The sequence below is a fragment of the Ursus maritimus genome, unplaced genomic scaffold, assembly GCF_017311325.1.
Source record: "Ursus maritimus isolate PB19 unplaced genomic scaffold, ASM1731132v1 scaffold_36, whole genome shotgun sequence".
NCBI classification, from domain to species: domain Eukaryota; kingdom Metazoa; phylum Chordata; class Mammalia; order Carnivora; family Ursidae; genus Ursus; species Ursus maritimus.
Window position 1 is genome coordinate 7,808,955 of NW_024426230.1, and position 14,214 is coordinate 7,823,168.

The 14,214-nt window shown below is 35.7% G+C and overlaps 1 protein-coding gene and 1 pseudogene across 1 annotated transcript in view; both read left to right on the plus strand.

The window, feature by feature from the left end:
* SCFD1 (sec1 family domain containing 1) overlaps window positions 1–14,214 on the plus strand; it is a 98,038-nt gene that overhangs the window by 66,900 nt on the left and 16,924 nt on the right. The window contains exons 16-19 of the mRNA XM_008710393.2: window positions 820–890; window positions 2,925–3,004; window positions 7,111–7,173; window positions 12,754–12,829. Coding sequence (XP_008708615.1) covers window positions 820–890; window positions 2,925–3,004; window positions 7,111–7,173; window positions 12,754–12,829 — 290 coding nt within the window. The remainder of the gene's footprint in view (window positions 1–819; window positions 891–2,924; window positions 3,005–7,110; window positions 7,174–12,753; window positions 12,830–14,214) is intronic.
* Window positions 10,939–12,742, plus strand: LOC103680888 (annotated as a pseudogene).

The following is a 14,214-nucleotide window of genomic DNA, read 5'->3' on the forward strand; positions in this document are numbered from 1 at the left end:
CCGAGTTCTTGAGTATTAGGATACACTTTGAAGTGAAAGTGCATATTGTTATTTGTTGGTGGTGAAACTGAGTTACCTCTGACCAGTGCTTTATCATTTTGCACCAGAGTACAGCCAGTAGCAGAGGGGAGAATAAATGAGTTTCTCTGTACAGTTTTGGGCTCTGGGTAATAGGAGTAGCAGATCAAACCCACTGCAAGCAAGAAATTTCTTTGAAATCTTATGTTTGTCTTAAACAATTTCAGGCAAATATTTTTTATATAATACAACAGTGTTTATTTTAATATAAATGTATTCTTTTCCCAAACCTTTTAAGTGATACAATACCCTTCACAAAGAGACATATATATAGTGACCCTGCTTTTGAGAAGTACCGAAGTTTCATAACCCAGCGTCTAGAATGACCATACAGCTGTTTGCCCAGAACAGTCTCATTCTTATATCTCTTGTCCTTACATAATAATTACTGGCATCCCCTTCCCATCTCAGAAGTATCCTGTTTTAGAATTATATGATTACCCTACCTATGTCTGTCTTTCTTTCCTAGTTTTTATCTAAAAGGTAAATCTCTTATAGACATTTTGAAAGCTAGAATGGAGATACTTATATTCCATTCCTTTAATCCCACAGCATTTAATCTTGTTTCTATATCTGTATTGTACATGGTTATAGTTAAAGTGCCTATAATCTTAAGTCAGTTGAATCAAGAACCATATTTTATCTTATCACATTTATGTGCCTTAAATTTTTATATACTTGTGTTAACCATAATACTTAACAAGAATTATGAAAGTTTTTTATTTATATTCCCCTATGTAGCAGGAACTCCAGAAGATAAAATGAGGCTGTTTCTTATTTATTATATAAGTGCACAGCAAGCACCCTCTGAGGTATGTCCTCTTTGTTCAGTTATTGGGTAGAAGGGGAAATATTTGTTTTAAAAGTAGAAGACCAGATCACATGGCCAAATAACTACCTCATTCCTTTCTTTAAAAGAAAAACAATTTGTTAAGGCTGTTTCTATTTACAGCTGAGTTTTATAGCAATATTTATTGTCACCAAGGGAACTATGCATTCATGAAATGTCTGACCACTTTTAAGTTGTTGGAATATGAATTGGATTTAAATGGCCAAAATTCTTATTTCTGGAAAATAGCTATGATAAACTAAGTTAACCAAGTTTGCTATTTGAAACATTGGTCTTATTTCTCATTATGTGATGATCTTAAAAGCTCTGTTTCTTTGAGCTATGGCCACTAATGTCTTCCAATGAATTCATCTTTAAAGTAAAAATTTGGTAATATTTTAAGGTTCTTAAAAACTAATGTTCGTTATAGAATATAAGGAGTTAGTTGTGAGAAAATACCCAGAGTTCCTAAAAGTTATGTAAATATTATAATTTAATTTAATGAAATTTAACTTCAGATTTATATCTGTCATATGATTCATATAAAAATAAAGTTGACATTTTTTGTATTGCAGTCAGATAATTTTATATCAATAAATTTCTCAGAATGATTGGAAAATGACAGCTTTTCCTTTCTAGAAGATTCCCCCCCCACTGGAAGAGTGGATTGTGGGTAATTTTGTTGTTTTCTTTTTCTGTGATAGGCCATCAATTGCTTTTGAAGAAGAAATAAAATTTAAGTATGTATAGGTAATTGACTTTGAAGGCAATTGGTGATTTTGGTATCAATGTTGTTGCCGGGTTGGAGACCTGCTAACTCTCTCTAATGTTAACTTAGTGAAATTTTACTGGATGAGCAACAAGCAAAAGAATTTTAGAATTGTAGAGATGACATCTAGAATGATATAATTGTTATAAACTTCTTTCCTTCGCTGGTAGCATTTTTTTTTTAAAGTCTGGTAGATCATAACACTTCTTTTGGTCAAAAATCTCTGTCATGTTAAAACAGTAAACTAAACCCAGTATTTGCTTTAGGCAATTCTGTTTTATTGTGGGTATATAGCTTTTATTTTAATTCAATATGAAAGTATAGTTTTCTTTTCAGAAGTATCTCATACCTATATCTTAGGGGAGTCTTACAGGGGTATATATATATATATAGAGAGAGAGAGAGAGAGGATTATAGCCTATTTATAATATTTTCTTAAGAATTTATGATTTTAAAACTTAATTCCACATTCCCTTAACTTGACCATGTTATTTTATTTTTATTTATTTTTGGTATGGACTGTGTCTTTTCATAAGTTTAAGTGACCATTAAGAGGTTTAAAGCAAATTATGACTACTGAAGTCAGCCCGATAGCCCCAAAAATGCAAAGTAGTAAACATCTCTGGTTGAAGGTGAGCTTTACATTTCTATCTTGTAAAATTTTTTTAATGGAGTCACCATGATGGTAGGCTCTCACAAAGTGCAGGAATTCAACTAAACTTGCTCATCAGGAAATAAAAATAGCAAGAAAGAGAAAACAACAGTTTAAAAAGTGTAAGACGCCTGATACTCAGTTAATGAATTTGGACCACCGGAGTGCATGTGAGAGGGGAAAACCTGAATCTGAATTTCCCTTCAGTCCGTGTCATGTCACAATGTCCCCTTGTGTTTCTGGTTTTAAAATATTCTTGGTTGAGTCAAATGTTTCATTTAGTGCTTATCCCAAGGAAAGGCAGTGTATTTCAAAAGTGGAGAAAAAACTGGCTCTGTTGGACTCACTGAGGGATGACGAAATACTGGATAGGTGCTTTGGGAGCCTGTCAAAGGTAATTTTCATTAGATGTGATTTTTGTCTCAGGTGCTCACTTATATACTCATTTAAAATATGACTCCACTCTGCTTGGGTGCCTAGAATTTAAACTCATGCCTTTGGTCTAACTTTTTGATTAATCAAATAATAACAAACAAAATGGTCTTCTCTTTCACAAAAGTAAAATTTTTTATGATACCGTTCTTTGCTTATTTCAGGCTGATCTGGAGCAATACAAAAAAGCTTTAACTGATGCAGGATGCAACCTTAATCCCTTACAATATATCAAACAGTGGAAGTAAGTTTTATTTTTTTCTTATATAAGGGAGTACAGTGGAAATAGAGTTCCCAAGAAAATGGCAGTGTTACCAAGAAATTTAATAGTACCTTTTTCTTTTTTATTCAGTGGCATAAATATTTCCCTATCTGGCCCTCCCTGTCCACAACTTAAAATTACATAAAATGGGGGCGCCTGCGTAGCGCAGTCGTTAAGCGTCTGCCTTCGGCTCAGGGCGTGATCCTGGCGTTATGGGATCGAGCCCCACATCGGGCTCCTCCACTGGGAGCCTGCTTCTTCCTCTCCCACTCCCCCTGCTGTGTTCCCTCTCTCGCTGGATGTCTGTCAAATAAATAAATAAAATCTTTAAAAAAAAAAATTACATAAAATGGTGATAATGTTCTTTCCTAGACAGGTTTGTATTTTCTTCATTGATAAGAACATTGAAGACTGAAATGTTTGGGTCAAATGTCTCAAAAACATTAGAAGAAAATTTTAATTTCACTAATAGAGAAATGGAGATTAACATAGGGCAAAGATTTAGTGAAGTGCTGTGCCAAGGATATAGGCAGGTTAACTGGTGTATTTATATTCTGCTATTAAAAACATAAATTGTCACAATTTTCGCTAGATGGTGTAAAAATAATTTAAAAAAAAAATCTTTGACCATACAGTTCTGCTCTTAAGGTTTTATCCCAAAGAAGTAATTGGTGTTGTAAAATCTTAGAAGCAGCCAGCCTAAATGTCCTACAATAGGAATTTCCATAAGATACAGTACAATTGAAAAAAACATGTTGTAGAAGACTTATTTAATATAACACTGGAAATGTATATGTTACATGATAAAGTGAAAAAATAGTTTATAACACTATTCATTGATTTCATTGATTCCTCTTCTCTATGCCTAGGGATTCTTCTAGACATTGGAAATACAATAGTGAACATGTGGAAGCCCCTATGCTCACTGAATTTACATGGAGGGAACAATGAATCAACCAATAAGCAAAAAATGAACAGAATAATGTTAAACCATACTAAGTGATAAAATAACACCAAGTGATAAGATTTTTTTTTTTTTAGATTTTATTTAAATTCAAGTTGGTTAACTTACAGTGTATTATGAAGTTTCTGGGGTAGAATTTCGTGATTCATCAGTTGCATATAATACCCAGTGCTCATTATATCAAGTGCTGTCCTTAATGCCCATCATCCAGTTACCCCATCCTACCCACCTCCACTCCAGCAACCCTCAGTTTTTCTTTATAGTTAAGAGCCTCTTATCGTTTGCCTCCCTCTCTGTTTTTATCTTACTCTATTGTTCCCTCTCTTCCCCTATGTTCATCAGTTTTGTTTCTTAAATTCCACATATGAGTGCAAGTGATAAGATCTTAACTTGGGTGTGAGAGTTAAATTTGTCGAGAAGATCAGGGAAAGTCTCTGAGTAGGTGATACTTGAGCCAAAACTTAGATGACAATTTTTACAATAATGATCTCTATTATCTATACATTTATCCATCCATCTCTATGTGTGTATATGTGTATATGAACATACACATATGATTACATAGCTGAAATGACATACATTAGAATGTTAATAGTGGGTAACTCCAAGTAGTAGAATTTTTTCATTTTGTGTGCTTTATTTTCCAGATTTTCTACAACAAACATTACCGTCAAAATATTTCTTAAAGTTATTAAGACTACAAGATTGAATAGCTTTCCAAGCTCAATTGTATTAAGAAATGTGCCAAGTTGTTATCAGGGGTTATCTCTGAGTTTTTGAGTTTGAGTGCTTTTTATTATCTATACTTTTGTTTGCTTTTTCGGATTTTTTTTTTTATGAGTTTTTTTTTTTTAAGATTTTATTTTTAAGTAATCTCTACACCAGACATGGGGCTCAAACGTATAACCCAGGGATCAAGAGTTGCACACTCCACCAACTAGAGTGTCAGGCAGGCACCTTCTTTTTTCTTTTTTAAGTAATCTCTGCCCCCAGTGTGGGGCTCGAACTCATGACCCCAAGATCAAGAGCCACATGCTGTACTGACTAAGCCAGCCAGACACACCTCCTTTTTCAAATTTCTTTTTATTTGACTGTGTTCTTCCAGTAAGAAAAACATACAACAAATGTCTATTTAAAAAGAGAAACTGAAAACTGCCTTCTACAATTTTTATAATACATACCCTTTAGACATTTGGCTGTGTGGCATATGTCATTGCTTTTTAACATTATGATTTGTGTGGAACTCCGTAATCAAACATTTGTTGTTATAAGAGGAAAGCCAGTCTTGGGCATCATTTTATATAGTTATAAAATATGTAATTTCTAACAGTTTTTTTCTAATTATGAGTAATACCACTTTTCAAAGAAAATTTTAGAAAACTCAGGTATAAAGTAAAAATTTACCTGTAATCTCATCATCCAGAGCCTACAACTAAACATTAGCATATATCTTTTTATATGCACATTACACGTATTTTTTAAGTCTTGACAATGATATCTATCATATAGATAGTTTTGTATTCTAGTTTTCCATTAACTTTCAATTTACCTGTTGTTTGTTTTCTTAAATAGTGGTTTTTTAAATTTTCTTCAGTGGTGATATTTATTGTTTACATAATGTTCAGCCATAAAAATGTACCATTATATACCTTTTTTTTTTTTTTTAAGATTTTTTATTTATTTATTCAACAGAGATAGAGACAGCCAGCAAGAGAGGGAACACAAGCAGGGGGAGTAGGAAAGGAAGAAGCAGGCTCATAGCGGAGGAGCCTGACGTGGGGCTCGATCCCACAACGCCGGGATCACGCCCTGAGCCGAAGGCAGACGCTTAATTGCTGTGCCACCCAGGCGCCCCTATTATATACCTTCTTTATTATTTAGATATAGTTGATTCTAGTGAAAAAATAAATACTTGCTGAAGGCAGAAATTCTAGTCTATTTCTGAAAACATTTGATTCACATCCTCCTTTCTGAACAAGATTGCGATTTTTGTGTTTGGGATTTCTCTGGTGGTATTATCAGTAAATTTTGTCCAGATTGAAATATAGAGTATTTTTAGCATCTTAACTATCACATCTTAGTGATTCTCATTCCTTTTTTACTCTCATGAAATTTTCTCATATTTAAGTAGACTTTTTTCCTTTTATAAAAACAGTTGAAATAATTAGGATTATTATAATAGAATATTGGGTCACATGAAAATATTTATGGTATGCTGTTAAAATGTTATAGAACAGTATTTGCAATATGATATCAATCTTGTTTTTGAAAGTCTATATGTTATATATACAAATATCCAAGGATTAGAAGAATATACAAAAAAAAAATCCTGATAGTGATCCTTAAAGTGGTAGGGTTCTCTTGGGAGCATACTGTTTTCTGGATTCTCTACAGTGAACATATTCTCAGAAGGGAAATATTTTTAAAAATATATCTAAGTGCCATCTTTTTGCCCAGCCTTCAAGAATTCTGTAGTTTAGTTAATTAGATTCTGAACATTTAGAAAGACTGAAAATAAATGACTATATGCAATTAAATATAAAAGCATGTGTCGTAGAATCTAGCTCTTAAAAGGAGAAATCATTGGGTAGTAAAATTAGAATAGTGTTAATGAAGAAAGTGGTTTTGAACTGAGTCTGAGAAGGAAATGCACAGTATCTGTTGGAGAAGAAAGCAGTTTATCCCCCTCAAAGGAGAGCGTGAGCAAAGATGTGTCTGGGGATGAGGGAGTATGGAATGTGGGGAACAATAAAGAGACTTAATCAGTATGTGATTGTTCTTTTAAGGCAGCAAGTCTGTTTTATGTTAAGGATCAGATATAATAAAAGGAAAAAAATCTTGAACTTTGGGAAATGAATGCATTTGTGTTTTTTTAAGAATCTCAGTGTTTCAGTACTAATTATACTGTACTTGGGTATCATTTTACATGATTACAAATCATATAATCAGTATTTATATACTTGTTCCAGTGCTGATTGTACTGAAACATTGTATTGAAAACTGATTACTATTTTCAGAAAATGTCTGCATAGTAAAAGTTACAGTCTAAATAGAGTTTTTAATTCTGTGCTGCTGAATGTTAGCTATGATAATCAACTTCTAATATAACTTTCTTATTTCATAGGGCTTTTGCCAAGATGGCCTCAGCTCCTGCCAGCTATGGTAACACTACCACTAAACCAATGGGGTAAGTGTTTTTAATACTTCTGATTGAATAAGTCTGGTACTCCAGGCCATAATTTGACTCAAATGCCTTAAAAACACACTGACACTTTGTTTTTTGGGGGGCTTGGGTTTTTTGGTTTTTTTTTTTTTTTTTTTTTTTTTTTTTAAGGATTTATCTATTTTAGAGAGGAAGAGAGCACGAGTTGGGGGAAGGGCAGTGGGAGAGAATGTTCAAGCAGACTCCCCCGTGAACGGGGAGCCTGACTCAGGTCTTGATCTCATGAGATCATAACCTGAGCTGAAACCAAGAGTCAGACGCTTAACCGACTGAGCCACCTAGGCACCCAGAAACACACTGACACTTTGAATTCAGAATGTTTTCATTGTGCTATGAATGTCAACATGCTTTTGCCTTCCTTAAGTTTAAATTCTCATTTTAAAATGAAAGTTAATATATTTTACATGGTATGAGCTGTTGGCTTCTTTTGCTTCCTTTTTCTTAAAACATGACATTTTTCATTTTCAGAAGTTATATGAAGGTTAAAGCTATTCTTATATCAGTGTTGCTAAGTAATATAGATTTGGAGCTAGGCACTCAAGACAACTTCAAGATACACCTAGGCTTACTGTTAAATGACAAGGAGGAAGTCCCCAGAACTGGGTCTGACTTCTGATTCCAGAGACTCCTATAGTGTGTGTGATTTTCAGAGTAGCTGAACAAGGTAATTCTAACTACTCTTTTTTATACCATACTTATTTCAAATTCCTTAATTTTTAGAATTTAGGAAAAGAAACAATTAGTGCAGGAGAAAACAGTTTTATTCTAGCCTCACCCTGAGCTGCTGGTTTTAATGAAACAATTTTCAAAAAGGAAAAACACTCAGCCTAAGGCAGGACCTTGTAAGTGCTTGACAAAATGAATCCAGCTAGCCTCACCTTCATACAGTGCTATGCAGGTTACCACTCAGAGTTGCCTGTTACCAGGGAATTGGCTCTGAACTCTTTACTTCAACAAAGATTACTTTCTCTTGTTTCTATTAAAGAAAGGATTTTCCATCTTGTCCAGCTCTTCATTTCAGAGAGAAGTAAGGACAAGATAGGGAAAAGGAAATTTATTTGGAAAATTACTCTCATGTTTTTAATAGACTTTCCAGTTTCATGTCTTAAGATCTTAACTGAATATTTAAAGCCTATTAGATTTCTTATGGATTTTATACTTGAGAATTTTAATAAAATGTGTGATAGGAAAATTTTGATTTGAAGGATATCCCTAGCCTTCTGATATCATAATACAGGAATACCATTCTATCCCACAAAGCATGCTTTGATCCAAAGTGAGAGACTAAGCTACAAATGTAAACCCAATGTGGCAGGTCATTTGTTAGTGTTAAAAATTCAGACAATAAACATTTCTTCAGAATTGAGGTAAAACTCACTAGGTACGTTGTGCTTCACATTTTTATATGATAGATGTATTGTGGGGAGATCGTATAAACACAGGACTGATCTAGCTGCTGTGATGTAGAGAAAATAGTAACTTTTGACCTACTCGTAATACTTACACTCACATATTTTCAGCTTGTGTGTTTTGAATTCCTAAAACAAGTAATCTTATTTACTGTCTTTAATTTTATTATTTTAGCCTTAAGGCAATCAGGAAAGCAGGGAATTCTCTTCAAATTATAATTTGCCTAAAAACTATAGGCATACCCCAGAGATACTGTGGTGAAGTTCAGTTCCAGACCACTGCAATAAAACGAGTATCGCAATAAAGCAACTCAAAATTAAGTTTTTGGTGTCTCATGCGTGTAAGTTATGTGTGCACAGTACTGTAGTCAATTAAAGGTATAATAGCATATTGTCAAAAAAAATGTACATACTTTTTTTTTTTTTTAAGAGTTTATTTATTTGCCAGAGAGAGACAGCCAGCGAGAGAGGGAACACAAGCAGGGGAAGTGGGAGAGGAAGAAGCAGGCTCCTAGCAGAGGAGCCTGATGTGGGGCTCGATCCCAGAACACTGGGATCATGCCCTGAGCCGAAGGCAGACACTTAACGACTGTGCCACCCAGGCACCCCATAAATGTACATACTTAATTAAAAATAACTTATTGCTGGGGCGCCTGGGTGGCACAGCGGTTAAGCGTCTGCCTTCGGCTCAGGGCGTGATCCCGGCGTTATGGGATCGAGCCCCACATCAGGCTCCTCTGCTGTGAGCCTGCTTCTTCCTCTCCCACTCCCCCTACTTGTGTTCCCTCTCTCGCTGGCTGTCTCTATCTCTGTCAAATAAATAAATAAAATCTTTAAAAAAAAAAAAAATAACTTATTGCTAAATAATGTTAACCATCATCTGAGGTTTCATCAAGTCATAATCTTTTTAGTGGTAGAGGGTTTTGCCTCGATGTTGATGGCCGCTGACTGATCAGGGTGGTGGTTCCTGAAGGTTGGGGTGGCTGTTGCAATTTCTTACAATGAGATTACAGTAAGATTTGTTGCATCAATGGAATTGTCCTTCACAATTTCTTTATAGCAATGCATAGGGCTTGATAACATTTTACCTGTAGTAGAACTTCTTTCAAAATTGGGGTCAGTCCTTTAAACCCTGCCACTGCTTTATCAGCAAAATTTATGGAATATTCTGAATCCTTTGTTGTCATTTCAGCAGTCTTCATAGCATCTTCATCAGGAGTAGAGTCAGTCTCAAGAAACTACTTTTTTTGCTCATCTGTAAGCAACAACTCCTTATTCATTAAAGTTGTATCATGAGATTACAGCAACTCAGTCACATCTTGAGGCTCCACTTCTAATTCTAGTTGTCTGTTTATACCACATCTGCATTTACTTCCTTCACTGAAGTCCTGAACCCCTCTAAATCACCTTTTGTTCATGTTGATACTTTGACTTCTTCCCATGAATCACGAATATTCTTAGGGGCATCTAAAATGGTAAAACCTTGAAGGCTTTTCAATTTAGTTTGCTCAGACCCATCAGAGGAATCACTATATGTGGCAGCTATAGCCTTACGAAATAAGTTTCTTAAATAAGAAAACTTGAAAGTCAGAATTACTCTGTGATCCACGAGCTGCAGAATGGATAGTTTGTTAGCAGGCTTGAAGACAACATTAATCTCATTGTACATCTCCATCACACCTCTTGAGTGACCAGGTGTATTGTCAATGAGCAGTAATATTTGGAAAGGAATATTTTTTTCTGAGCAGTAGGTTTCAGCAGTGAGCTTAAATACTCCGTAAATCATGCAAACAAATGTGCTGTCATCCAGACTTTGTTATTCCATTTCTAGAGCACAGAGTAGATTTAGCATAATTCTTAAGGGATAAATCCTGGGGATTTCCAGAATGATAAATCAGCATTGGCTTCAATTTAAAATCATCAGCTGTAGTAGCCCTTAATAAGAGAGTCAGCCTGTCCGTGAAGTTTTGAAGCCAAGCCTTGAATTCTCCTAGCTGTGAGAGTACTGGATGGCATCTTCTACCAGTAGGAGTCCTATTTTGTATGTATTGGAAAACTGTCATTTAGTGTAACCCCCTTCATTCATTACCTTAGCTAAATCTGGATAACTTGCTACAGCTGCGACATCCACACTTGCTGTTTCACCTTGCACTTACCTTATAGAGATGACTTCCTTCCTTGAACCTTGTGAACCAACCTCTGCTAGCTTCATATTTTTCTTCTGCAGCTTCCTCATTTCTCTCAGCCTTCATAGAATTGAAGAGAGTGAGGGCCTTGCTCTGGATTAGGCTTTGGCTGAAGGGAATTTTATGGCTGGTTTGATCTTCTATTCAGACTACAGACCTTTTCCATATCATTAATAAGTCTGTTTTGCTTTCTTATTCATGTGTTCACTGGAATAGCGTTTTTAATTTCCTTCAAGAACTTTTCCTTCATGTTCACAACTTGGCTAACTGGCATAAGAGGCCTAGCTTTCCGCCTGTCTCAGCTTTCAACATGCCTTCTTCCTCAATAAATTATTTCTAGCTTTTGATTCAAAGTGAGAGACATGTGCTCTTTTTCATGGGGCCCAGAGGTGGTAGGATTCTTTAGGATGAAGCTGAACATCTCTTTCCCAGCTACTGGCTGCCAGAAACTCATTCAAGCGGACGATAAACACAAACCTCACCTCTTTTATGAGAAGCATGTGGCCACGGAAGTTGCTGCTGATGCTCTGGGTGAAGAAGGATCATGTGGTCTGAATCAGTGGGGGCAGTGACAAACAAGGCTTCTCCATAAAGCAAGGTGTCTTGACCCATGGCCATGTCTGCCTGCTGCTGAGTAAGGAGCATTCTGGGGGACCAGAGAGAGACCAAGGAAGACTGAAGAAAGAAAGCACAAATCTGCTTGAGGTTGCATTGTGGATGCCAATCTCACTGTTCTCACCTTGGTCATTGTGAAAAGGGGGGGGAAGGGATAATCCTGGACTCAGTGATACTACTGGGCATCATTGCTTGAGGCCCAAACGCGCTAGCAGAATCTGCAAACTTTTCAGTCTCTCTAAAGATGATGTCAACCAGTATGTTGTAAGAAAGCCCCTAAACAAGGAAGGTGAGAAACCAGGAACCAAAGCATCGAAGATTCAACATCTTGTTACTCCACGTGTCCTCCGACACAGATGTCAGCATGTTGCTCTGAGGAAACAGTGTATTAAGAAAAATAAGAAAGAAGCTGCAGAATATGCTAAACTTTTGGCCAGGAGAATGAGGGAAGCCAAAGAAAAACACCAAGATCCGATTGCCGAGAGACAGAGGCTGTCCTCTCTGAGAGCTTTGACCTCTGAGTCCAGTCAAAAAGGAGATTGTCTAAGAGTAACAAATAAGATCAGACATCAAAAAAATAAAGTGAGAGACATGTGACTCTTCCTTTCAGCTGAACACTTAGAGGCCATTACAGGGCTATTAATTGGTCTGATTTTAATATTGTCGTGTGTCAGGGAATAGGAAGGCCCAAGGAGAGGGAGAGAGACAAGGGAACAGGCAGTTGATAGAGCATTCAGAGCACACCCAGCATTTATCAGTTCAGTTTGCTGTCTTACATGGGGGAGGATTGTGGCATCCTGAAACAGTTACAGTAGTAACATGAAAGATCACTGATCACAGATGACCATAGCCAATACAGTAGTAATGAAAAAGTTTGAAATATTCTGAGAGTAACCAAAATGTGACACACGGACATGAAGTGAGCAAATGCTGATGGGAAAATGGTGCCAGTAGACTTCCTTAACACAAGGCTTCCATAAACCTTCAGTTTAAAAAAAAACCACTATGCAAAGTGCACTGTAGTGAAGCATGATAAAACAAGGTATGCCTATATAGCTAAGACTAAGCAATTAAAAGGTTTATTTGAAGACAGCTTTTATTTTTACATTTGATGAACAATTATTGACTAGTCAGAATTTTATCACTTTCATTGTTAGATAAAATTACGGCAGTGATATCTATGGAAGCAAAAATTCTCAGGTCACTTCTGTTGAGTGAGAATAAAAGTGGTAGGTACAGTGAGCATCAGCAGGTCGTGTATAATCAGGCAAATATTTTATCTGTAACAAATTGGAAAGATATTTGTACTTAGTGTGATCTTCTTTTGCTCCTAGTCTCCTATCACGAGTCATGAATACAGGATCACAGTTTGTTATGGAAGGAGTGAAGAATCTTGTATTGAAACAGCAAGTGAGTATACTTATTAGAAAACATTCTGGTAACTTTTTTTTTCAGACTTTATTTATTTGAGAGAAGGAGAGAGAGAGAACGAGCAGTGGGGAGGGGCAGAGGGAGAGAGAGAGAAGCAGACTCCCTGCTGAGCAGGGAGCCCAATGCAGGGCTTGATCCCAGAACCTCGGGATCACAACCTGAGCCGAAGGCAGATGTGTAACCTACTGAGCCACCCAGGTGCCCCTAGATGATACATCTTTTAACTCTACTGATTTCCACTGCTTGCGATTTATTTGTTTATTCATTTTTAAAAGCGAGATTATTTTAGCAAACAAGCCAGAGTAAAATAAGACTTATGAATTATGCAAGTTTGTGCTATATTATTCATCACATTTTGTACAGTTATCCGCACACGAATTCCAAATCTGTGAACATCATTCAGGTGGTTTTATGTGATAGCCAATACTTGTGATGCATAAAACTTACCTTGCCCGATAAAGAAAGTATACGAAGCTCTTACAAGCAGACAATAAATATTGTTTTTATTTCATTTATAGTTTAAAACATTCAGATAAGAAATGCAAAATGATATTTAGAGATTTTAAGAGGCATAAAGTACTCAAAACTTTACAAGTGTGAAAGTGACAGAATTCATCTCTAGCAGTCTCTTCTCTGGTCATCTCTTTCCTCTTTGTTCCCAAATTGCCCCAGACCTCCCATCATTGTACTGCTCAATATTAGAATATTAGGACACTGTAACTTTTAAAATGGATTTCTATTAGTTTAAACATTTCTAGAACAAGAGACTCTTTTTTAATTATTATACTGTCAGGGCTCCCTGTTCAGCGGGGAGTCTGCTTCTCCCTCTCCTACTGTCCCTCCCCCCTGCTCATGCTTTTTCTCTCTCAAATAAATAAATAAAATCTTTTTTAAAAAAAAGAGGTGTATCATCCAATTGTAGTGTATGGCCCTTAAGATTATGATTTGAACAAGAAAACTAGAAAATGTTTGCAACAGGGAAGTTTTAACGTTGATTAGATATTACTGTATTAAGAAATTATATTAATCTTTTTAGGTATGCTAGTAGTGTTATAGTTTTTTCTGAGTTCTTATATCTTGAAGATATGTACTGAAATACTGATGACTAAAATAATTTTATATTGAGGACTTGTTTTAAACAACCTAGGAAAGTAGGAAGTAGGTGAAATAAGGTTTGCCATGAGTTGATCATTGTTGAAGCTGAGTGATGGAGAACTTAGTTTTATTGGGTTCATGTAATCTTTCTTGATTTTATTGCCATTAATATGCTATAATTTTGGGGAAAAAAAACACTACTATATATTTTATCATTTCTTCATCTGTAAGATACTGATGTGAATATTGGATTCACCCATAGATCCTTT